The 26,988-nt window shown below is 34.9% G+C and overlaps 1 protein-coding gene across 5 annotated transcripts in view; it reads right to left on the reverse strand.

Moving 5' to 3' along the window:
* DYNC2H1 (dynein cytoplasmic 2 heavy chain 1) overlaps positions 1–26,988 on the reverse strand; it is a 146,678-nt gene that overhangs the window by 67,770 nt on the left and 51,920 nt on the right. For all 5 annotated transcript variants that reach the window (XM_068181417.1, XM_068181412.1, XM_068181413.1 and 2 more), the window contains 15 exons: positions 26,617–26,703; positions 25,124–25,250; positions 23,284–23,425; positions 22,624–22,733; positions 20,074–20,172; positions 18,831–18,954; positions 15,815–15,978; positions 14,964–15,083; positions 12,275–12,409; positions 11,378–11,521; positions 8,186–8,275; positions 6,186–6,251; positions 4,030–4,080; positions 2,469–2,546; positions 1,206–1,337 (listed from right to left, as the gene is read on the reverse strand). In XM_068181417.1, the coding sequence (XP_068037518.1) occupies positions 1,206–1,337; positions 2,469–2,546; positions 4,030–4,080; positions 6,186–6,251; positions 8,186–8,275; positions 11,378–11,521; positions 12,275–12,409; positions 14,964–15,083; positions 15,815–15,978; positions 18,831–18,954; positions 20,074–20,172; positions 22,624–22,733; positions 23,284–23,425; positions 25,124–25,250; positions 26,617–26,703 (1,669 nt within the window). The remainder of the gene's footprint in view (positions 1–1,205; positions 1,338–2,468; positions 2,547–4,029; positions 4,081–6,185; positions 6,252–8,185; positions 8,276–11,377; positions 11,522–12,274; positions 12,410–14,963; positions 15,084–15,814; positions 15,979–18,830; positions 18,955–20,073; positions 20,173–22,623; positions 22,734–23,283; positions 23,426–25,123; positions 25,251–26,616; positions 26,704–26,988) is intronic.

Here is a 26,988-nt window from a genome sequence, read left to right on the forward strand (position 1 = left end):
GATAATTGACTGTAATTTTTCTTTTGTAAGTAGCTTGTTCTATGAATAGAATCAGAAGATAGATCTATACCTAATGTCTACTTGTAAGCTACAAACTTTTCTACAGTATTTTGGAAGAAAAGTAGCTATGTGGATAGCTAAAATGACAGTAAGCATATTTAGCTTTATACTAGCATTTAAATTCTAAGCACATATATAGGTAGCAATGTCCTACTTGGAACAGAAATACTTCTAGTTTCAGTTCAAACTAATTTATGAGTGGCATATCAATCTAACAACGTAGTTTCAATATATTTCATAAACAGAACATTCTTAATAATTCTGTACAAGGAAAAAGATGCACTGATCATTCCAGATTTACTTTCCTATAAATGCAGACATTTTCTGACAACACACTGCACACATAACAAGTGGTCTTCAGCATTGAATCAAATATGACTCTGACAAATTCCTTTCCAAAACGGTTTCTTCCTAAATTGCATGCATGCTATTTCAGAAATTCTCCTCCTCCACAAAAAACTCCAAATTGACAATAGCTCTAAGAGCCAATCAACATGGAACTACATTGTCTAACACCCCATCCTTTCTCTGGATGTTTTCATGTAAAGTAACTTCAAAAGAAAAATCACAGCATCATTTGAAAATAAATAACAACATCTTTTTTTCCATAAACACAAAAGTGGTTATATATTTCTTTTCCAGTGGAAAGCAACCCTCAGACTGAGAAAGGTACCTGACTTTTCCATATTCTTGGTGTCTTCTTTATCACCAGGTTTTCAGAAGTCATTTTTCATTTCTTCTATTATAGAAAAGCAGAGGCTGCTACTGCATTTTGTGTCAGATGTGTGAGTTTGCACATTCAGTGAAGTAAGATGCTCAACAAGCTGACACATCCAGCAGTAACAACACACCCATGAAAGAATTTTAATACCTATTAATTAAATTAATTCTGTGCATATTTCTAAAGAACTTGTTACCTTGAAGAGTATACTCAGTTGCAGCTAATATATCAACACTAAAAAGACTCAGATAACAGAGTAATAATATGCGCTATAGTAAAAAAAATATATAATTCTTAGATTAAAAAAACGAGTTAAACTGCAGGACAGTGTAGATATTGTCACTGCTTAAATTCAACCAAGCCTGGATGTAAAATTTACTTTCACTGCTGAACTCATAATTAATATTATGAATGGAAAGATTACCTGCTGAAACAAGGAAATTCTTTTTCCAACAGGAGATGGAAAGTCTTGTTCACATACAGAGCTCTGAGAAAAAGTGCGCCACAGACTTTCATCTTCAAAGCAAAGTGTCTGATAGAGACCTGGGAGAGAAACCTACAAAACAAATAGTGTAGGTTTAACTATAAAGAAGAATAGCACTTTGGGCATTGTATATTTTAATATATTTCCAAGTATCACAATGACCACTGCTGTGCAAATCACAAAATGCTATTTTATCCTTGGAGTTAGAGAAGACAACAGTACACTTTAAAATTAACCAGTTGTTTACCTATTCACTGGAAAGACTAACTCTATATTTGCACTATAATTTTAGTTTTAAACTTTAAGGTTCTTTGATTTTAAATTTTGGGCTTTACCTTTAAGTCCTTTCCTCTAATGATGATCTGCTATCTGGTATCAGTAATGGCTTGCTATCATTGCATGCTACTGATTCACTCAGTTACTCATTTTCTGTTTGTTTGTTTGTTTAAATCTCTAACTATTATGCTTGCCACACCATTATTGTGATTGTTCCTGATTCCTGGTTAAAGAGAAATTAAATAGTGAACTCTGGGTTTAGCAAAAAAAAGTCCTTGCCAAAGAGCAGTCAAGTTTTTTTTCCTTGCTGCTGAGCTACATGAAGGAGGAGAAGAGGCTAAGACAGAATTTCAGGACTAATATTTTCCTTTAGTTCCCTTCAGGATCAGAGAACTTCAACATTGTCCAATGTAAGAAAAAGTTTTTGTTTTAGTTCAGTCTGAGCAATCACAAACTCTAAAACACTTATAACGATGTACAGAGAAATCTGATGAGGAGAATATTAATTTCTAAATTAACAGTTTATGGCTTTTAATACAATATGAAGTGATTTTTCAAAGTCATTACACTAGTGAAATCGGAATATAACTAAATATTGTTTGTAATTTTTCTTCTATCATCCTATCTATATAATTTGAAGAACTTGGATAGATTTGCAGTATTTTCTAATCACAGTAAGATGACAGGTTCACTCACATGCATTGAAATTCATTATAGATGGGGTAGAAATGTTCATGAAAAAGGCTCAGAAAAAATGAGATTAAAATAAAGATGTTAAGCCAGGGTTTCTGGAAGATAGAATAAACAGCTTAAAACAACAAAATCTTTTGATCTGACAAATACTTATCTGAGTATTCAAGTCCAAATTATTATCTGCCAAAACCAAAGTTCTTTAAATTTAAATTCAAGAGTCCACACAATGTATACCTTCAAAGATGCTACTGCCCAGACTCGGTCCTGTTCTATCCAAGAGGGAACCTGGTCACGAGCACTTCTTTGTGAATCCTTACGAAAGCAAGTTATATCACAAATGTAAGTTACACAATCTTTTATGAAACACTATATTCAGTAATAAGGTTGTGAAACCCATGTTTTTTAATAAAAACATTCATAACAGCAATCTTTCTGTGGTCTTTTGCAAAGTTCATAAATGGCATAACAAAAAAGCTACCAAAATATTTAAATATGAGACATACTGTTCACAATAACACTTGCTTAGCTACTTGAGCCTGGAATTAGTTTACCCATTTAGAGCATCCTTATGACACACTCAATTCTAAGCAATTTTTTACTAAAAACAAGTGACAAAAATGATTGGCTATCTGCATAGGAACTCTGAAAAACTGTCTTCAAAAACAACTCAATTGCACATATTTGCAATGATAAAGATGGTTCTTCACACAAAGAGCAAAACATCATTTCTGAACATCTCTGCACTGGTAATTTGGCCACAGCTCTATTTTTCTGCTCATTAGATATTTGGCATAGAGGAAGTTCTAAGGATCAACAGCACTGCTTAAGCTCCAGTGGATTTTCTGTATTCACTATATCATCTGTTATTAAAAGATCTTACAGTACACATTAACCAGTCTGAGGAGTCTCTGCATGGAAATGTATTTGGACCTCTCAAGGAGTGAGCAACTTCAAGAGTAATCTCAAATGCTCAGCAGAGAAAAACAGAAGCTTTCTTGTGAAAGGGTATCTCAGCCATGAATTACAAAGTCTGAGAAAGAACAAAACTAGGAAATTTGGAAGTGATTGTAGGAATAAATTTGACATGGGTCTGCAGTATGCATTCTATTTGGGCTGAAGGGCACACAAGCACAGTCTTTCCTAAACCTATGGATTGTGCCTTAGGTAGTTGCAGCGTAGGGTAAAGGTAAGACTGGTATTAAATTCCATTATACAATCAGATCACAGATTCTTTGAAAATGGCTGACAGGACAGCAACAAATACTTGTTAATCACTCAGTTCACAGACATTTAATTGAATTACAATGACTCCAGACAGATGAAGGGGGACTTCTGCAGTCACACTGAAATGCAAAGCCTGTAGATGAGCCATCTAATGGCTAGAGAAACTGGATTTCAAGGATCATTTTAGTAACTGGCTGCCTGAGAAAAAGTATAAAAAGTACAACTCATACATGACTCTGGGAGAAGGAGTGATTCAGAAATACTAATTTTAGTTACAGAAGAGGGCTGAAAACTGCCTCAAACATACAATTTCAAATTGCCATCCTGGTCACAGAAAAAAATAAAAGAAAATACACAACAAAGGCAAAAAGTTATTCAAATTAAAAAACTATTTGCCATGTTAAAAAAATCTTTAATAAATGTATATCTTTATATTACTACGTGAAAAGTTGCTTTTTTATTTACTGTATGAATACAATTAATTAAACAACATAGTAAGAATAAAACTTTAACTTTTCAGGATTAAAGTAAGTGCTCCTTATTTCAAAATATGAAAATAAATGTAGCTTACTGATTTTCTGATGGTGTCTCCAATGATCACACCTGTAAAAGTCTCCCATTCCTGTGTGGAATAAATGAACAACTCAGATAAGTCACAAGACACCTTTAAGAACTAAGATTAATATGTACTAGCATGTAGGCAGAGCAGGAGGAGAAACAAATTATACACTAAATTCTGAAAGAGTTCCAAGACATTTTTTAAATGCTAAGTGATGCTACCAGAATGTAATTCATTTTGCAGAATCTAAGCTAAGTGGCTGCAGTGCTTTATAAGAAAAAGAAGCAAAGGGGAAGTTCGATACTTTCTCAGCACCCACAGTTCCTACCCAGAGTGCCCCTCTACAGACTATCAGGAGGCAGCAAATGCGCCCAGCAAGGACACATATCCTGCCTGGTGGGGTATAAGCAGCCTACACAGAACAGGTAACTATAGAAAGCATGATTGAATTTACGTATGATTAAAACTTTTAGACTTCGTATATGTATCCAGGAAGACAATTTTAAATCATTTAGAAAAGTATTTAAAACCACAAGAAATTACATAATCCTGTATTTGGAAGCGGCAAGAAACAGACCAAAAATTCTCAATAAGTACTGAAATTTTGCATAAATACTATCTATATTCTGGGATGAAGATTTTTTTTTTATTAAAGAGAATAGTAACATGAGAAATTTAAAAGTCAATTGACTAAGAGAAATACTGTTGATACCAACCCCAGCATAGTTGTTTGCACCCATCAGTCTCACTGAGTATTGAAAGAACTCCCTCTTTCAGTTGCATTCAACTGATGCTCATCTCCCAGTTACAAAGAAGATGCTAGTGCACATACAAATGCATGGAGTATTTTTTGGTTTGTGCAATATTCTTATGAAGAAAAGAAGAAGTACAATATATAGGGAATATAAAACTACTTCAGAAAAATCTATACATATTGATTCAGAAAGAGAATGTCCCTGCTAAGAACCAAGGCATTCTATAGTATATTGTTGAAGTTGTACTATAAATTTCATATTGCTATGGAAAAAAATTAAGTGCAGAAGGTTAAATTATTTTGGGACAGGGACTTAGAATATTAAATTCTCTAGCAGCATATTAAGCAACTCCTAGTCTCACCACATTAAAAGTTTTAGAAAAAATAATTTTAAAAGAATAACCACTTCAGCTTCAGTTTCTTCACTAAATATTTTGTACAAGCACTTTTCTCTTAACAATTTAACAAAAATAACTTTTACCTTTCAGAGAAGTAAAAAAATTATTGATATTATTTGCCTGTTTTCTCTCTTGAGTATTCAGATACTGTAGAAATATGCATTATATATATAACTTAGATTATACTGTCTAAGAGCTCTAATAGCTGATGGAAATGCATGCTAAACAATAGAAACCAACACATAGGGCTGTACTTTACAAACACTTAAGAAGCTGGGATTTAATTTAGTCAGAAAACTGTTTGCAGGTTGCTGCCTTCATGACTTTAGAAACTCAAGAAAGATAAAGTAAGGTATTTTCAGAAGCTCAAATAAAATAAGAAACATCAAATAGTGAACTTTGGATAATGAAGAGCAGCCAGGATATACTTCTGCTAACAAGATGAGTTATTTTCATGAGGTCACATCATTGCTGAAAGACTGAAAGGATTTATTTTTATGAGGCCACATCATTGCTGAAAGGATTTCACTTTGTCAATCCATATGTCTACAATGAAACTACTCCTTCATTGGAGGGTTCCAAACAACTTTTTTTGAACCTTGTACCTTAAGATTACATATTTCATATAATCAAGTTTCATTACTTCCTTCAAATGTATTATCTGATTTTTATCTTTACCTCTATAATGGACTCTCCTCTATTGAACTGACATCTACTATCATTTGATGTCCCTTCTGGTCTCCAGCGCCTAGTACAGAAAGCCATAGTTTTGTCTCTCCATTCTGTAGTGGTACTTTAGATAACTAAATGTGTCTTGACTCTGGATAATCAGCCACGTTTAAGCAATTGTATTAAGTGAATTACACATACTGTTTCACTGCAGGCAGACTTTATAGAGTTAATTTGACTATGCTACAGACAACTAAGTCCTACACTTATCAACAAAAACTTTTTATCTACTTATTTACTCTTCGTATTGAGTAAAATACTTGGGGATTTTCTTCTTTAGCACTTACATTCTCTTGAAAAAGCTCAGGGTGCATTCCTCGTACAAAATGTAGAGCAAACATTAGCTGATCAGCCTGAAATAAAAGCAGTAAAAATGTATTTATAGATTCAGGAAAAATCCTATTTCTGGTTCTTTTTTATAAGTAACATTTCTTTAAAAAATCACCTCCAATTCCATAGTAATGACTTAGTGACATATATCCTAATGAAAAAATGCTACATCCCTTTGTAAGTTAGAGAAAAAAACTAACTTAAAATGGGCTGTGGAGTGGAGGGCAAAGAGGCCTCTACTAGGAATTAGAATCAAGTTTTGCAAGGCACTGAAGTTCTCGTTTTATTGATAAATATGAACATCATATGACATTGAGAACAAACCACACCATTTAACTTTTTCATCTTCTCAGACAAGGTCTGCAAGCAAATCCATATCACAACTGCATATTAGGATGCTCCCTGGATGATCTAGTATCCAAAATTTGAACGAGAAATGTTAGGAAGAATGCTAAGACGCCCAGACCAAAACTGCTTTGACAAATTAAGAGGAAAGATGGGCCAGTTCGAGTGCTCAGGTAAATTTTTTGGCACCACTTCATTTAGCAGCATTCACAAACGCTATGTACACATAAATAATAACCACAGACTGACAAAATCCTTTTTCTTGATTCCAACATGTTTCAAAGGGTATGAACCCGTATCAGCGATACCATTTATGAAGACACTAGTAAAGCCCCAGTGTCACAGCAATCTTTAAAAATTTTCATGGGTAAAAGGAAGAATTAGCAGTGAATTGTGGATGGCGTGAAGAGTTTATTTGTTCTCTCTATGATTAGAACACAATAGTAAACTGGATGGACCATTAGTTTGAAGCTACACAGGTAACACATTTTCAGTATTTCCTAAACTCCAGTTTGATCACACTTAAAATCTTTCCTACTAGAAATCTCTTCTCTGCCTTGCATTTGAACTCTCTACTCTTTTCTTACACATAAAAATTGCTGCCTTCCATATTCACAAGGTATAATGACTTAGTGGAAGCCTTCACATACTTACAACTTCAAAGACAAATATTAATTATTATGAGACTATTTCATGAGAATCCACTTGGACTTCAATAATCAAAACCCCTTAGAAAGAGCTGCTGCCCCTGGGTCCTCAATGTAGCAATGCTAGATTGGGAGACAGGAGTAGGAGGTGGTGTAAAATTTTCAAGATCTCTCCATTCTCACAGATCAAACTACAGACTTGTTATTTGTACTGCTTGAACCATATACGCAGATCTACTGTGCTTTCTTCAGCCTGGTACTTTTAGACAAACACCTCTTGTTATGACAGTTTCATGTGAAAGTAAAAAGTAAAACTGAAAATGAAAGGTATAGCTTCCCTAGGTTTTCAGTAAGAAAGGAAGAAGTGAAAAGACACCTGACTGAAATAAAGAAGAACTACACTAAGAACATTTTTTGGAAGAAGAACAAGGAGCAGACAGAAACAAACAAGGTAAGCAGGCAGACCTTTGAGACAGGCCATAAAAATAAAAAGGAGAATATCACAATATAGGACTTTTAGAAACATATAATCATCTAGGCTGGAAGAGAACTTTAAGATAACCAAGTCCAAACATCAACCTAAAAAACCCACTTCTGTTTCCTTTAAAAAAAAAACAAACCAAAATACAAAAAACTCCCAAATAATCACACAAAACCTTATATTTAGGAATGCAAGAAATAAAAGCGAACACAAAATGACTGCTCAGAAGACTGTGAAGCCCATGACTGACTCTGAAGCCAGAATGAGGCAAAGAGGTAGAGCTCTGTGGAGAAATGTGCATCAGCAATATTAATTTGGTCATACACTGATTTTAAGTCTGCATTTAGCATGTTAATTATTGATAGTGTAATGTTTTGCATCTATTACACAATACTGATTATTTGAAATAGATCAAGTGTGAGCTGCTGAAAGAATACTTTCAAACCCAGTGCACTGTATAAAAGCCAAAAAAATACAATCTTACCTTAAACAAACAACGACAAACGTATTCATACACTGTATGTTTTAATGAGCCAATAAGCAACTTGATTCTTTCCTCAGTGTTAACTGAATCCTAAAAAAGAAATTACAGATTTCAAAAATTCCTGTGGAAGTAAAAAACTTTCCCCATACTTTATAAATTTCATCAAAATGACACAAATAATCTGGACTCTACGTGACACTAGATCTAAAAACAAATTAAGTTCATCTGCAGCTATCAATGATTAAATGTGAAATTCATGCTGAAGTATTAAGAAATAAGTATTTTGGCATTGAATATTTTAACTACGAACCTGATATACTTTGTGTAGAAGGTGAAATACATTGAGAATGAGAGTACATTTCCTTCTCCTAACATTAATATCATTGAAATCTCATTGTTTTCCCTTGATAAAAAACTGCTTATTAATTGAATTACTATGTTTAATACTACCAACCAAGAATGTTGATCTTAAGTGTAGTTATTAAACTTCTAGTCAAATTTGGTGTAGTGGTTTGACATGGAAGTGAAGTTTCTCAGGAAGCTGGGGTCAAACCAATCAGTGGTCAGATTTGGATATTGGCACCTGGAGTGACCACTGAAGGCATGGACACGAATCTGAGAACACAGGGGGCTAAAAGCAAGAACTCCCAGGGGAACTCTCTCTTTAGTCCCAGTTGTTGGAGAGTGCAGACTCTCCCCTGCCCAGCCACGGGCTGGGTGGGGGAGGGGAAGCCATATGGCCTGAGAGAGGTGGCCCAGGGGCTGAAGGACTGGAACCAGGCCAGCCCCTGTGGACGGAAGGGTGGAGAGAAACTGAGATGGCTTTGTTCCCCCTCCACCACCCCCAGAGGGAAAGAGACAGAGAGCCTGACGGCACCTGGAATTTGCCAGCAGAGGAGAAGGAGAAGGTGGGGGTGAAGGTGCCCAGCCTTAGGAGTTGGAGTTCTGGGCAGAGATTTCAGCTGCCTGGGGAGTCCGAAACTATTAGCCCTTTCCTGGGAAATGAAGGCTTTGTAAAATGTGACTCCTCCTCAAATTGAAGGAGAAGACAGACAGTTTGGGACCTGAGATGTTAGAAGAAGAAATTTTTAGGTGGGAGGAGATGATGGAGTGGCTTGTGGCTGGATTTTCTTGTTAGCCATAAACTGAACCAATTCCTCTTGCAACAGAGACTACATTTTTAAGGGGATGCAATGGTGAGCCAAGAGACCTGTTTCAGCGACTGCAAGCACAGGAATAGAGTGAACAGAGAAGAGTTGAGGAGGGTGTGGTGATGCCCTTTGTCTTCAGGAAGTAGATGATCTCTGTTCTTGAGACCCTCGGCCCCAGGGGAGGAGGAAACAGGAGGGACTGTTGTCCCAAAAAAGGAGAAGCTGCTGGACCCTTGGCCCCAGGGAAGGAAGAAAATGGGTGGAAATGGTCCCAAAATAAAAAACTGAACTGTTGTTTTTTAGGTCCATGGCAAAGCATCCTTAAAAGGGCCCTATGGGCAGTCTGTCCATGCACGGTGGTGAAAGCACTGTGACACGGAAAGGAGAGTGTCACACTGGCAGATTTTCTCTGGGCAGTGCCATGTGTGACGTGGAAAGACAGGAGGTGGCAACTGTGTTTCCTGGAGGGTCTAGGGTGCAAGAGAGACTCCTTTTTCCCTTGATGGACTGAGTATTGATTATTTGAAGGGTGGCAACTTGATCAGGAATCCCGTGTGGTGTCTCACTGTGTTTTGGTGGAAACTGGGGGGGAAGAAGGAGTGTTTTGGAGGGTTTTTATTCCTAATTCTGTGTGTCTTTCATTATAGTAGTAGTAGCTTAATAAAGTTCTTTTTTTCCTTTGTTTTAAGCTTGGGCCTGCTCTGCTCTGTTCCTGATCACATCTCACAGCACTTATTTGGGAAGGTGTATTTTCATGGGGGCGCTGGCATTGCGCCAGTGTCAAACCATGACATTTAGCCCAACTGAAATGAACATTGTAGAAAACAGTAACTGTACAAATCTGTCCTTCAAATCTCATAGATTGAAAGACTAATTCTAACAGGAAAAAATTTGATAGGAAAAATAAGAAAGGGACCAAGGGGTAGGAAGTGTGTTACAGGTAGTATGACTTCCTTTCTACCATGCTGGAATTTGAAGAGATGAGTTTAAGAAGGGCAGTTGGATAACCGATTTGCCTAATACATTTCCCACCTCTAATACACCACTTGGCATGAAGAACCAAATAGAGGAGAAGGAAAAAAGAAAGCAAGAAAGCAAGCAAAGGCAAAACCAGAAGCTGAGCTTTAAATAGCTAACATTAATAGGCAGGAAGAAAAAAATTATGAAGGAGTATGAGAGTAGGAACAAGAAGTTAAAACATCATGTTGTGGAAAAGAAGTGAAGTCACATCTTTCTGTGAAAAGAACTTCAAAGAAGGCCAGTTCTCATAGTCAGAACAATGTTCCTAGTAATGACTAGAGCTGAAGGAGAGCTGTAATCACAAATGTCAGAATAAAGGGGAATACAGAGGAAACACGATGAAAGGCTGGTAAATGACTTTCTAAGTAAAAAGAAATAAAAATATGAAGAATTTTGGACATGCTTAATAAAAAGAAAATGCACTATTATTCAGTGTGGGTACTTAGATCTAAAGAGTGAGTGACAAGGGATAAATCCATTATTTGCTTCAATAATAATATACTGGCCTAAGAATATGGAAGGCTAAAAATTACATTTTGAACAGGACAGGTTGCAGGCATGCTTACAAACTGTAAAAAAGTAGATAAAGTTATGACCTTCCTTCAGGTAAATGAACCATGTAGAAACATAGGTATTTTCTTATGCTACCCCTTGTTGATAAAATTAGCTTTATTAGCATTTTAATAATTAATTTATTTAAATAAAGCCTTCAGTAAAGTTATAATCAGCCTTTGTTTTCCCAATTCACCATAGACAAAGAACAAAACTGAAATCACTAAGAGTTACTTTGCTTTCAGATGGTAAAGAAATTCTGTGATTTATATACAAAATAATTTAGAAGTCCACATGCCTCTATGCTGAATGTCTAAAGCACAACACATCAGCATTGCTACTTATTATACACTTCATCATCAGTTATTCTAAGCTTTTTTAAAAATGTCCAGAGTGACTCATAAATTCTAAGGATCAAAGCAGATGGACTCTTCTGCAGCATTAGCAGCTTCATGAGAAGAGCAAATACCTGCTTGTTTTGCAGAGCCCTTTGGAAAAGTCGCAGGAACGCCGCCAAACTAAAGCGGTACATATTATTAATTTTGGACAAGTCAGAGATAATGAAGTACATCTTGCTAGCACTCTCAGCCAAAGGGAGATAGGCATTCCTCTCCTGTGGAGAAAAACAACACACACATAAAAAAGCCAGGTGCATTACTGCCACCTATTGTTTATTGCATAAACATTTATTCAGCCCACCAAGAAAACATTCCTATGACTCCCACTGATTTAGAAAAACGAATCCTTTCCATGCCTTCAAATTGAGGGATCACCACTCCAGACTTCAACACTGTATTGAGATATCAAAATTGGAATAAAAAAATGTTATCAAAAAATCCTTTAAATTATGAAGAATATGTTGGAAAATAATCCCTAGGGCACTAAGGTCTTTTCCCACCACAGAACACATCCCAAAATTCAATGGGAAATGTTAAACTAAACAAATAGAACACAGAAGAAACTCTGCAATCTGTCACAAAAACAGGATGTCAGATGAATAGCATCAGCAATGATCTAAACTCTTCCAATAGCAAGGGACATATTAAGCAAAAAACACCTATATGAACTATAATGTTTGCAATAGTGGATGGCAAAAATAAAATCAAAACCCATTACTTGCCCAAATTCCTTTAATTCCAACCGGCAGACTTTAAATTGTGTAACTACTCAGCATAAGAAAATAAAGCATTTTAATTACTAAAAATACTGCATGTACTTACATATCCAAAATATCATTTACCCAAAAAGAATTAACATAATGTTACTCATCCTATATGTCCATGGATGCATGTATCTTCTCTAGATAAAAGATTAGTATTTTTAGCAGGAGAAAAACAGTATTTTAAAGATTAAAATATTCTTCTACCTTATCAAGGAAACTCTGAAGTCTGAAAGATTCAGCCAGTGATTCTTGAATGAGTGCACTGCTTGCTTTAGTTTGATTCAAAGATTCAATCAGATCCTTATTTTCTAGTATATTGCCTTGTGATGTGGCAAGTGTCTGGAAAAAGCAAATCATCTATGTTACATTAAAAAAAAAATATCATGTAAAGTACCCATTTTGGAAGCTATCTTTCTGATCTGTACGTATTTCTGAATCATTGAATGCATCTCAAGAGTTCTAGAAAACTGCTGGTTACTCCAAAAACTGAGACATTTTTTAAAGAAGTATGGAAAATGCAGCTCAAGAAAATACTCCAAAAATCCAGACTGTCATATTCTGAAACATAGGTTATCAGCAGGCTTTTCAGAATTATTTCTATAGTCAGAGTCTTAGGCACTAAAATTCCCATGGTAAATACAGATTAGGGTATTTCTTTCTTGTGTTTAACTTCCCATTTAACCTGAAGTTGGCTACTTGTAAACTGAGATTAATATTCACATTGCAACAATTTAAGTTTCATAATCAAAGATCACTTTAAAATCCTTGAGATTGCCCCACATTTTTTCCGAGTTCTCCTCATTTAATTAAGTGATTCCACAATTAATTTCACTTCTAAGAAGTGGGAACAGCTTGAATAGTTCACTTATATCCAAGGATTTTTACTAGCCTTCAGTAAATACACATCAAAATATTTATTTTGAAAACTGGCTGCTTGTCAGTCAAATCAGTTCTGAGCAACCACCTGTAGGACATCATTTTAGAATATTTGGAGGCACAGATTCACCAGTTAGAGTAGTAGAATGCACTTACTTCTCTACCTGAAACAAGTTTGGGACAAGATCACCTGATTTTTGAGATAGTCCAGCTCATCCATGAGGAATCATACTGTGAGCTATGAGACAGCACCCATGTCTTTACTCTGAGGCTTTTAGAAGGAAACCAGTACAGTACTTCAGATAGATTGGCAATGTTGCTTTAAGACTAACTTAAATTTAGATAGATCTCATCCAACATTGACTTCTTTGTTGAGGAAGTCTAGGTAGCCAGTTTCTACTGAGCCTTCGGTTTCTTTCTTCAGGGTCAAAGAGTATCCTGATAACTTGCTAACAAGAATTCCAAAATTGAAATCAACCTTGCTGTTGCTACTCAGATGTTTTTTGTTGCAGATATCTTAAGCATCAACTTCTTTAAGTTTTGTACTTGATAATTCAGATCAGACAAATGAAAAAGATTTTTGAGTTCCAAGATCCCATAGAAAGTGTGTTCTAAAGTGAAATTTGTTTTGTTGTATCTCTGAACCCTTAGTTTCTGGTAGACAATAAGGTGTTAAAATGGTAAAATCTGGATATGGAATTTTATTAGAGAGCAAATTTCCCTCTCCCTGTAAGAGAAATCTGCCCCATAAGAGTTTTAAGAAAAGGCCAACCTTAGTATTTGAGAATTAATAGGGAGTTCAGTAGGGACAGTAAATGTGGAAATTCAAATCACACAAAATAATTATGTATAAAATTCCAAAACTGAGCTATTAATCATACAATCATAGAAGAGAATCATAAAATGGTTTGGGTTGGATGGGACCATCTACTTCCAACCTCCCTGCCATGGGCAGGGATGCCACTCACTACATAAGGTTCCTCATAGCTCCATCCAAACTGGCCTTGAAGACTTCCAGGGATGAGGCATCTCCACGTTCTCTGGGGAATCTGTTCCCAGAGATTCCCAGAGGAACTGGTGCCTTATCACCCTCCCAGCAGAGAATTTCCTTGTAATATCTAATCTAAACATACCCTCTTTAAAAGCCATTCCTCCCTTGTCCTGTCACTGTGTATCCTTGTAATAAGCCACTCTGCAGCTCTCTTGTGGGCCAATGTAATAAAAGGCCAGTGTAATCTGCCAAAACTATTATTTTATGCTAATCCATTGCCCTCAATACTGCAAAGTTCTGCGACTTAGCTACAGACCAAGGGGTTTAGGGCACCAGGTCAATCTCCCTGTATCTCTGACCTTTCAGAAAGACAGGATTCGAGGATCCATTCTTACAAGCATGAAGTACAATTTATGTGAAATCCATAGCTAGACACACACAAAAAATAAAACAGTCCTTCCTTGGAAGCTACTTTATTAGAGAGGTGAACAGCTGTTTCTGAGCATAAGTACTTTCAATAAAATAAAAAGATGAACTGAAAAATGAGAACATTAAATTTAAATGCAAGACAGGGAATGTTAACTGTAAAGAATATTACAGCTCATTGCTAATAGAAAACAATTGTAGAGGTTTAAAATTTTAAATGTCTCTCTCAGCAATCTTTCCATTTTGTAGTGGGATTTTTTTCATTTTTTCAAAACATAGGATCATTTCTCAACTTGAGAAAGAGTCATTTGACATGATTCACAAGTGTAAAAGTGTGGCATTTTTTTAACTCAAAATTTCAAAATGAAATAATATAATTTTTAATAAAGTTTTCTCTTCCTGGTGTGTTAGTTTCATAACAGATATACTTTCTTATCTACTCCACTCTTCCATCAGGTCCTGGAAAGTAATTCATTCTTTCTAATCAAAAATCCTGGCGGCTCATTATTCCAACACTTCCAGCATCTTCATTCAAACACACAATAATATGATTATCATCTTATTGGTATAACAGATATTAAAGAGGTAAATTGGTTTTACCTCCAAAAGAGAATCCTCAAGTTTAGCTAACTGTATCTTCTTATCTTCTTCCTGTTGCAACAGCTTTGTCTTCTGCTCTTCCAAATCAGGCTTTTCATGCTGAATTGTTAAAGCCAAAAGCTAAAAAGAAAGAGAAAACAAAAATTATGTTGGTTTTCTTCCTGCATTTCCACTTCAAGAGGGGTCAGTTTTCATTGCATGATGCCAATTCCATACCTCCAGAGGAAGGAGGAAATCCATACAGTTATCTATGCTCCACATTTTGAATTATATGTTACTATCAACATCTTATCTACATCCCATTCTAAGCCTCTTGTTAGTGTAGAAAAACTTGTTTCATACCATATAAGGAGGGGATATTCTTCCCTTAATTGAATTATTTTCTTTTTTTTCTTCTTCCATTTGTATGTTACACCTTGATTCCTAGACTTTATAGAGAAAACCTCAACAGCTACTAGCATTTTAAAGGAAATAAAATACACAGTATTTTGGTTTCACTACATTTTTTTTCTGTACACGAAGTACCTTCATGATACCAGCATTATTCTCTAAGTAGGACACTGGAGAGCTATAACAGAAATGGTTCCATGGTACTATAAATGCATCTTGAACAGAAAGCAAAGGCTTAGCAATTAATCTGTTGCAACTGAAGTCAATGAGAACGTTTTCATTTTCTCTACTGGACTCACTCCTTGGTTCCAAAGCGCATGAAAATTTTACTGTTTGTATTTGTGAGCTTGAAAATACCTCTATAACCATTAATGCAAACTGCACCATAGGGCTTATTCCAGGTGCTGGATGCAGCTATGCATGTCCACTATACATATACTGGTTTTATTATAAATGCCTACCTGTCCTCTTAAGCCACTTGCTGTTGTGGTAAAGTTTACTTCTGTAACAATAGAAGAAGCATCAGGTGGAATGGAGGGATTCGGGTTCCTTGTTGACAGAAAAAGACGGAACTCTTCATTATAATCTATCAGTTTTTCACCTATTTGTATGGCATAACGGGGTCCTGAAAACAACAAGCAGATGTTATACTCACTCTGATTGGAACATTCTATAATTATCTGAAAACAGTGGTATTTGTGTAATACTTTAGGAACAAAGGATCTAAATATATTTTACAATATGTATGTATAAATTGATGGAAAAAAATACAAATTCAAAAAATTTAAAGAACACATCCTAACCTGTATTTTTAAGAGACAGAAAATTAATAACATAGCAATGATCTAGGAAATTACATAGTAAGACTATTTAATACACCTGAATAGTTTAATTATCCTTATCCAGAACACAAAGCATCAAGGACAAAAATGCATTTGAAGTAAAAGTAATAGTAACAACTTTTTGAAATCTTCAGATCATGAATAGGAGACAAAACACCACAGAAGATGACCTTGAGAATCCCAATTATGTGTAAGAATTTTGCCATAATTTAAACATATTCCTTTACCTTTAAACATTGGTCTACCACTCTATACTAGCCTTAATTATATACTGGCTATCTAAGATGGCTCAATATTTCCTCATCCAAACCCATTAGATTTCATCTCTGGTTCTGTTATATTTATTTGTAGAAGGCTGATGTTGCTGTATAATCGTAATTCTATTAAGATACTATTTCCTATGATAACTGTTATAGAGCAAGTCAATTAAACTAAAAATGATGGAATATCTAGACAGCAGAATGAAAGAAAAATATTCCATCAAATAAATATCACATTGATGTGTATTATTATAACTATATTTAATTTAATCATATTATGAAAAAAACAAGTGATTTATTAAACAACTGATGTCATGGTTTCAGTCTATTTATACTCCTAATAGTTCTCAATATGCCTGTTACAGAATAAAACCATATGTACAGTCCCCTCCGCCCCTCTTCCATAACAGGCTTCCATTCCAGCAGGATTAGAAAAGAATAGACTCAGACAATTACAAGATCAGAGTAAGATTTTGCCTCCTGATACTGAAAAACAAATAAGAACAGAATTATAAGTTGGAAAGCGAAAATTTCCATTCCAGAAATCTTTCCAAGATGGCATACTTAGGTGCTTCTCTATTTTTAGCACTGAGTGCAGATCAGAAACATTAATCTCTTGCTAAAACACTGGTAGAGATGAAAATCCCATACCAATTTTGCTTCTATGCCAAAGATCAGAATAAATTCTAAGACTATGTTGTAAAAACGCCAAGCAGAAAATGGAAGCTGTACAGAGACAAATTTACTGCAGTATATACGTTCACATTTTTCCTAATATTTCATTCCAAGTAATGAAGACATATACAGTCATCACAACCAAAATAATGCAGACAGGTCCCCACACCCACATTTTGACAAAAAGAAGGAGCGCATGCTTGCTTATAAAGTAATGGAAAAGATTCAAATAATGACCCATTTGTCTTTCTCCAACAACAGCTCTTTAGTTTGGACCTGCACAGACCTGGCATTAACATAGCTCATTAAAAAGCAAAAGAGGATGTCTGAGTGTTATAAGCAATTTTCCTGAACAAACTAGTATATTTGCGTTTAATCTGCTCTCTCCACAGTTCTGCAGACACAGTCATCTTTCATACTGTATCTCATTAGCTCTCCAAAATTCGGCAGAAGTTAGAGGGGCAAAAAAAAAATTGTTACAGTGTTCTACCTAACCCTCCACAGATCCCTGAAATCACTACTTTGGTTCCATTCTGTCAATGAAAATAAACAAGCAAGTGCATCTGTAATGGAAGACTGATTTAAATAACACTTTCTTTTCCCTAAACAGATCTTCCTTATATTGGTGATAAATGTATACATGAATCCTATGGTATTTGCATTTATTTTTAGCATGTACTTACATTTGAAGAATTACTGCTACATCACACATCATTAGATCTCAATAGCAGATGAAATAACAGCAAAAAAAGAGTCTTGAGCTATTTCTAGTACCCAAAGTTCATACAGTAAATTACATGGCACATGCTGAGGAATGACCACTTGAGGCAGAAATACAATTAGAAAGGATAATGCAAATCTATTTTAGTTACTGTAATTTAGAAAGTACGTAAAACACATATTACTGTACTTTCTAATTCACCAAGTTCTCTTGATATAATTTCAAAATATTTAACATAATTCAACAAAATTTATGCCGAGATACTTGCATAATTATGATTTATTTTTAATAAACTTTTATCATAATTTTTCATATTAAAAAAATTCTTTAAAGCAGCTAAGTCCAAAGCAGTCATACAAACAGTTAGGTAGAACACATTATCTGTCCAAAACACAGGTATTATATTGTCAAACCTAAACATTGTGATTTTTCTCTTTTCTTGCATTGGTTAAGGGACTCCTTTTACAAAATTCCACCATTTTGCTGATTTCTATGACCCTTCCCATTCCAAGGGCACATCAGGAACAGACCTGTATGTCTTCTTTAGGTTCAGAGAAATCCAAGAGAAGCAGGAACACCAACATTCTAAACCTTTGATTTCTAACTGCATTTGTGTAACTTGTGGTTTATTTAAGGCCCAAGTTTCCAATTAAAACTATGTGTTTGAAATCATCACTGGAAATCAACTTAAAATTTAAATTTTTAAGAGTCTATAAAAACGCATTTTTGTAACTTCAATTTAATACTTTTAATTTACTTTTAAATAACTTTCAATTTAATACTTTCTAATATTTTTCCACTTACTAAATAAGAACATATCTCCAACATATTTCACGCACTGAAGTGTTAGTAGTGGGTTAATACTACAGAGGAAAAAAACTACACAGTATTAATGTTTTCAGAAAAGTCAAGTTTTATATAAGTAGATCTAAATTACAAAAGTTTTGAGCAAGCATTTGTAAAGATCTTGGTGATTTACCTTGAGCAATAAGATCTTTTCTTAGCAATGGGTAAAGTACAGGTTCCACTCCATCCATTTCCTGTATAATAAGTGTCTTCCCAAATCTCACTGCCAGCTCAAGAGCAGTTAGGAAGTTGGTGTCCTGGATAAATAGAAACACATTCCTTTGATTCATCATTTTTTGAAAAATGCAAATACGTCAGAATGAGTAGGAAGACATTACACCAAGTCATCCAAATCTAAAAATTAGTAGTATAGATGAAAAAATCCTATTAGATGCATATGATATTTCAGGGTTTAGCCACAAATGTTTAGGTTAAATAAACATGATCTGCTCATCAAGAAAACCTATTTAACATGCCTAGATCTACAAGTGCTGCAACAGAAGAGAGCAGGTTCATTACCATGGCTGCCAGGTGCACCTGGAAGTCCTGACCATGTCTCTTATCTCAAATTTTAATATGTAGCTATGTCTCAAAATTGAACCAAGTACAGGATTCGCATCATTAAGAGGTCTACAGGCAGTCTCTTCTTGCACACAGGTGTTTAAACATGCATGTGGTGCTTAAGATCCCTGGACAATATAGGCAACAGAGGCTAAAAGGCAATCAGACCAATCATCTAGCAGGACAAACAATCAATTACCCAGAGATATGTTATCTACTACCATCAGAGAGTATCTACAGGGGCTCCACAGAGCCAGCAGGAATCTGTGGAAGACCTACATGCAGTTGAAGCAATATTTTGAGGCCAGATGGGGTTCAATAAGGGACTTCTGAATAGCACCAGATGCCTGATTGTGCATGTGCAACTGAGCCGCACCTCACTACTCAGGTAAACAATTACAGGTACACAATGAATTTCAGGTACCCTAATCTCAAACTGAAATCAAATTTACTCTTTCCAATGTAGATAATGCAACACAACAATCACAGGGAATGAAGTGTATATATACTCCTGAAATCCAGTGAATTGCAACCAAGTATACAAAAGACCTCTCTATTTGAAAATCTCTTCTATCTTCCTCTTAGCAGGGAATACAACATTCTCGGACACAGTAGCACAACGAGACAAACTTGTAGAAATAATACCAGATGTTGAGCCTCCAATTTTAAATAACCTAAAACTCTGTGGGGAATTGTATGTTTCACAGAATATAAAGTAATTTTTGGTGATTTCTATCATAAACTTTTAAAAATTCCTCTGTAAAATCTGGAATAGAGAAAGTTCAAACAGAAAAGCCCAAGAATAAATACTGCACCTGTTGGTTAATAACTTCCAAACGCGATTCCTTCAAATGTGTCTTCAACCATTCAGTAGCCCGGAAAGAAGGGTCTATCAAAAATGGGCAAACTTTACTCTAGGAAAAAAAAATAAAAAATATATTTACTAAAATCTATTTTAAGAATAAAATTTGAATCCTTTTTTACTTTTTCTAAATTATTCCTAATGGAATATGTATTTTAAAATCTTTTTTAATTAACAAACTGTTTAGAGAAACAATAACAGACTAGGAAAATTATGTCTTTCATTTTATCTCTTCTTTAAAAAAAAATAGAGAGCACCCAAATCCAAAATTCTCAGATGTTTGTTCTGCTGAAGTCAGGCAGTTCTTCACCTTCTCTTAAAAACAGGAGTCTCTATTCAATGAGTATAATCTACAGTTTTTGTTATTCACAACTGTTTTTAAACTTAGAAGAGTTATTCGTCTTCCTTTTTCTTCCTCTGGTGGGCAAAGGTACAATACTTCTGGGTTTGGACTTCAATGCATTTTAGAAAGAATAATGAATACAAGTATTTTGCAGGCACAAAGCTACACTCAACTCTGTCCAGTACATCCATGTCTCTCTGGTGCTGCGGATCACACAACTGGACCCAGGATTCCAGGTGTGGCCTCACCAGTGCTGAGTGAAGGGAAGGGAGCACCTCCCTTGACCTGCTGCCAATCCTTTGCCTAAAGCTGTCCAGGATACCACTGGCTTTCTCTTTGGCAAGGGCCCATAACTGTCTCATGAACTACCTGGTGTCTACCAGGACCACCAGCTCCTTTTCTGCAAATCTGCTTTGTAACTGCTTGGTCCTCAGCACATGTTGGTACATGGGGTTGTTACTACCCAGGACTGTGTAATTCCCATTCCTGAACTTCATGAAGGTTCCTGTCAGTCCATTTCTCCAGTCTATCAAGGACCCTCTGGGCTTCAACTTTATCCTCTTGTGTATCAGAGACTCAGTCACAGAATGGCTTGGATAGGAAAGTCCCTTAAATATCATCGAGTTCCAATACCCCTGCCAAGGGCAGGGATGCTTCTCACTAGATCAGGTTGCCCATGGTCCCAATACAACCTGACTGAGCACTTCCAGGGATGGGGAATCCACAGCTTCTCTGGACAACCTGTGCCAGTGCCTCACTACACTCTAATAAAGAATTTTTACCTAACATCAAATCTAAATCTCTCCTCATTTAGTTTATAACCATTCTTCTTTCTCCTCTTATTATCTGCCTATGTAAAGACTTGTTCTCCCTCTTTTCTGTAAGTCCTCTTTAAGTACTGAAAGGCTGCAGTGAGGTGTCCCCAGAGCCTTCTTTTCTCCAGGCTGTACAACCCCAGCTCTCTCAGCCTCTCTTCATAGCAGACATGCTCCAGCCATCAGATCATCTTGGTGCATCAGCTATGTCCCCCAGTTTTGTGTCAGCAAACTTGCTGAAGGTTTAAACATGTATTTTTAACAATTCTCTGGTTCAGTCTGATAGAAAAGCATTTCCAAGTTTGGAGCTTTTTTTAGATGGAGTTCTCGTATTCCAAACTGAGTAGCTACACAGATCTCAAACTGAAAGACGGGGGAAGATGATGAGTATTAAAGCATCAGAAGATGATCAGAACAAAAGGCTGAGAACTGTACTGTAGATCACACTGGTAAAATACCATGTTGAATTTCAGCTTTATGAGGATATACACAAGGAAAATTATTTGACCTGATTGAGTGCTTCTAAAAGCTCTTTACACACAGTGAGATTTTTAAGAGCTCAATCTATTGCAGCATATAAGTAGCTTTAATTGTATAAGGCAATGTTTATTGAAAAGCTTTTTAATCAAACTGAGAAAAGAATATACAGATCTACTAATAGGATGATAAAGCAAGATAAATTCAAACTGGAGAAAAATCGTTAACTAATTTGAATCATAAATCATCTAAGCAAATCACCTGTAGTAAATGCAAATTCTCCTCATGCCATTAAATATTTACTTGTTATTAGATCTAATAAATGACTAGAATATTACCTACATAATAATATGTTATATTATGTTTATCATATATATAGATATTATATATCTATATGTATGATAAAATTGAATTTTTTCCTTTCCTCAAGGATTATTAGGTAGGTAGGTAGGTAGGTAGATATATAGATAGATAGACAGACAGACAAATATATAGAGGTATTGAAAGGTATCTGCATATAGCCTCTTCCTTTTTCTGAGAAAAAAAGTAATAGAAATTACATGCCAAAGTGAACATATATAGGACAATCTTCCACTGGTTTTATTTGTGTTAATGACTATTTACACTTTAAACCTGAATAGACTGAAATGGAATAAAACAGTAGCAGTAAAACTGAAAACATGTCTTTTCTTTTACAATTTTTCCCTTTTGCTGCAAAATATCCATTGTTACATAAGTATTTATTTCTCTGTGTGTGTACACTCTGTGATGCCAATAATAAACACAAATGAAATAGTTCAAGTTGCCATGTTACTGAAATTTGTAAAAATTTAAATACTTCCAAGACAAGACAAAAAAGCAAAATTACCTGCAAGATGACAAGAGCATTTTCTATTGAAAGGTCATCTGAAGGCAAACCTTCACTCTTCCAAACTAACTCCTCACTTTCTGTACACAGGAACCGTCGTAAATCAAACTCTGACAAATGAAAGTATAAGTTTCTGTCATCATTTACAGTCTGCATAGTTTAAAAGCATTTATCAGTCTATACAGAACAGAGACTTTGTCTATTAATAGAGTGCAAGTCGGTATACTTCCCTTTAATCTATTCTTTTATTGCTTTTATTGAACTTATTATTAATAAGTAGCTGGTGTCATAGAAATATTTTATACTTTTGCTAACACACAGATGAAAATGACTTCAGAAAAAGCAGAAGCATTCAGAATGCACTGGCAAATTTACAACAGTTAATGTGAACACATCCATTTTTGTAAACTTTTCTTTTTAAGCAAGGACTATAGAGATACAATTATTTATAAATATTTATAATCTTAATAATTTCATAGAATGATTCTAAGAAATTGTCTGTCGGTACCTAGAAATATTTATTGAGTAAGAAAATGTCTCTTCTCATTTGGGAGTACAAAGACAATTGAGACAGTTCATTAGAACTCACTGGCATTTCTCACTTCCTCAATCAAGCTTAATTACTTGCATGCAGACACTGACAAACACACGCGAAATTACTTTCAAGGCCGGCTGATTTGGTCCATTCATCCAGGCTGTTTTTCCTCTGATCCTCAGGAGCAGCAGAAAGATATGTAATAAATGCAGCTGCTAACTGAGCTCTTTTAGGCAACGTTGCCAGGTCATCTGTTATCTCTGACACCTTCAGAAAAAGAAGTACAGAAAGTATAGCTGTTTTGCAAACAGAAACTGCATTAATACGTCTCATCAGCTACTAAAATGTCAGAATTAAATTTGCCTGCCATTGGTAATACACTTGAGACAGCTTCTCTTCTTGCATTTCAGGTATCTATACCTAGCTAAGACACATGGAGGTATGGGAAAAAATCCTTTCAGCTCTGGGCTACAGCATGCACAGATATTTCTGAGAATGTAGCTGATAAAAATCCATGAATTTGATGAACAGTTCAACTTATTAGAAAATGAGAAATGGTATTCTAGTAAGAAAGATAAGAAATATGTGATCCTAGTCACAGCTGGGCTGTAAGTATAACTTACAGTATGTATACACACAATAAATGCTATATGCAACTATTACACTTACTCACTGTACACTTACATGATAAAATACATTTATCATATATCTTCAAATAATTTATCTGCACTAAATCAACTCTGTTTTGAAATGTTCCAGTATTTTGAAGAAAAATACAGTGTATCAACATCATATGTGACTGCCATAATTGGTTTCAAAGTCCTGTTACTTTTTCTTTTACTTTAACCAAATTGACATTAAAAAGAAATGCTGATACACAAAATAAAGGCAACTTTTTATTGCTTCCTCCTGACTTTAAAGGGAGACAAATAATGCCTTTTCACTGTCTTCATTATGGGATGAGTTCCTAATTAATCAATCTGCCAGTTTAATCTACAGCATACCATTAATAGATAGTCTGAATTTTCTAATGTACCAAGATGAAAAACTATGAGGAATCACTTTTAGAAGCATTTAAACACTGGGGTTCAAATATATCCAATCCTTACTATAGCAGGTAGCTATATAAAGCTACTTTCAGAGGAAAATCTTCCAAATGTTTCTACTATGGTGGACAACCTACAAGAAGGATTCATCAAACTTTAACTTTGGCTCTCAAAAAAAGCAGGCATTTAGTCTAATTGCTGAAGCCTTTTTCAGTATCAGTGGAGACACAGAATTATGTATCTCTGCATGAAGATTTCTTCTGACTTATGATCTTCTGACCCATGAACGTTACTTAGGGCTTTCTGGAGGTGACAGATATATTCAGCTTATATGTATCTTCAGATTTTCCTTTTTGTTTCAGACTGTAGAAGGGCCCGTGTCTCCAAAGACTTGGCAGTTTCTCTAAAATATATCATTTGAGCAGTAAGATATGCTTACCTTCCCTACTTTAGCAGCAGAACAGTTTCAAGCATTTAAATGAAGACTTCAAAAGCTAACCAACATTTTGGGTATATCTATATGCACATTTACAACACAAATGCCATGAAAATGATACATTTTAAGACTGTAATTTTTTTATATCTGTCCCTTTGGCTGTATCTCAGGTGGGAGATTCCAACTGCGGACATGTTCAGCCATCATAACAATTACATTCTTGGGACTGAAAACCAGCACAGAATTTTGTATGTTTTCTATCAAATACTGGGGGATTTTTTTCATATTTTGTAGCAAAATTATAAGTCCAGTGAAGTAAAAAGAAGTTTCAGAAAAAAAGGAAAGCTTTATTTTCTAATGAGAAATCAAAAAAGGTGCACTGGGAGACTGCAGAATGGCAGTAAATAGCATTCCCCAAGCAGTGCAAAAACTGTATTTTCAAAATATCAGTTATAAGATGTACTTTCAAATATTTTCACTAACCTGAGTGCTCCATCTTTTGTGCTCCCTATCGAGTTGATTTATCAATACCTCTGCAGCTTTCAATGTTTTCTGAGCTTTACTTAGTTCTGCTTCAAGTTTTGCTGCTTCTGTTGTTCTGTTCTGGAACCTGTAAAACAAATACTCTTTGTAATTGCCATCATGAACTACTAAACTTACCAACAGTTAATTTCAAGGAAGTTTAATTGATTGAATTTGTCACGAATGCCTCGCTTATTGTTAACAAAGAACGCTATTGCAGTAGTTCTTTTTTTTAATATATTCTGCTTCTAACTGGCAGATGGGCTTGTCAGACTTTTAGCTAACAAAATTCAGATGCATGCACAAGTGAGATTTAAAAATGGATTTGAAATACAGACTATAATGTCTGAAAATCTTCTACTTAAAAAGCCTGACAATTTTAGTGATTATGTAAAGTTTTGTTTTGCACCTAGTCAGGACAACAGCAGGCTCAATGCCATACCATACATTTGTAACTATTTGGTAACTTTTATCTATTAAATGTTTAAAAAAGAATATTAATAATTCACATGGATGACTCCAGTTCAATTCATAGTAGTCTGTTTTGTAAACTAATATGAATTAAAAACATGCCCAAAAAACAAGTATGGCTTAGATATTTTTTCATACTGTTCAATATCTAATTAGTTTGATTAATATTTAAAATAATTTAATACATTTAATCCACCTATTCAAAGTTATATTTATATATTACTTTATAAATATATAATATATGGTATACACATTAATATATTTAACTCTAATATACAGTATTTCATTAATCTAAGAAATCACTGTATAGTTGATTTACAAGAATTCAAGAATTATCTTTTTTTTTTTGCAGACTACAAAACATGACTTTTAGTAATATGTACATATGTCAGGTTGCAAAGTATCTCCTATACTAAGTACATAATAAAAACATCAAACTAAAAAACTTGGATTAAACAGAATTTGGAGAAAGTATAAACATTTACCAGATCTATTTTTATGCCTCTGTGAGTCATGTACTTGATGAGAGGCTAAGAAAAAAGAAGATAGCTAACTAACTGTCAGAAAAGTAGGCCACCCTAAAAGAAACAAAACTGCCTCTCTTCAAGCTGTGATCAGCAGAAGTTTTGTATAGGAATGTTTCCAAAGTCCTAAGGAGTCATTGAAGTCCTCTGTGATTCAGAAGGTGATACACACACTGTTTACCTTTGACATCTACAATGCCTACAATAAAGGCTACCAACACAGTCAGTAGTGAGAGCAGGTACTTTTAAGGAGCATTTATTTCATCTGATCAAGGAGATGAATTGTAATCTAACAGTATTTATCTCCACTGAGAGTACAGATAACCTAAGCATCACTAATTCTGACATAAATATCTTGCAGGACTGGAAATTACATTTCCTTAGATAAAATTCATTATTCATACTGTAAAATCATCCATATTTTTTATTTACATCTTGAAATAAACACACCCAACTTACTTGTCTTTCAGTTCCAATACTTTTTGACCAACAGAGTTCAGAAGATCCTCTAACTTCCGTTTTCTGTCTTCAGTTTTCTTGAGATTACTATAAAAATGTAACATTTATTTTAAGACTATGGAACCAAGGAAAAATAAAGAGTAAATATAACAGGAAAGTAATTTGCACAGAGATAGTTCAAAGATGTTCTTCATTATGTTTTACATTGAAATATATATTTTCATGTAAAAGCCTTGAGTACTTCTCATCACATAGTTTTTAAAATGGAAACCAAACACCCCATCCCTAAAGATCAGAACAAATTCTTCTCATACCGAATTTAAAGACCTGGAAAAACAATCAGTATAGATTCCTCAGGTGATGGATGGTCAT

The sequence above is a fragment of the Anomalospiza imberbis genome, chromosome 2 (assembly GCF_031753505.1).
Source record: "Anomalospiza imberbis isolate Cuckoo-Finch-1a 21T00152 chromosome 2, ASM3175350v1, whole genome shotgun sequence".
Taxonomy (NCBI): domain Eukaryota; kingdom Metazoa; phylum Chordata; class Aves; order Passeriformes; family Viduidae; genus Anomalospiza; species Anomalospiza imberbis.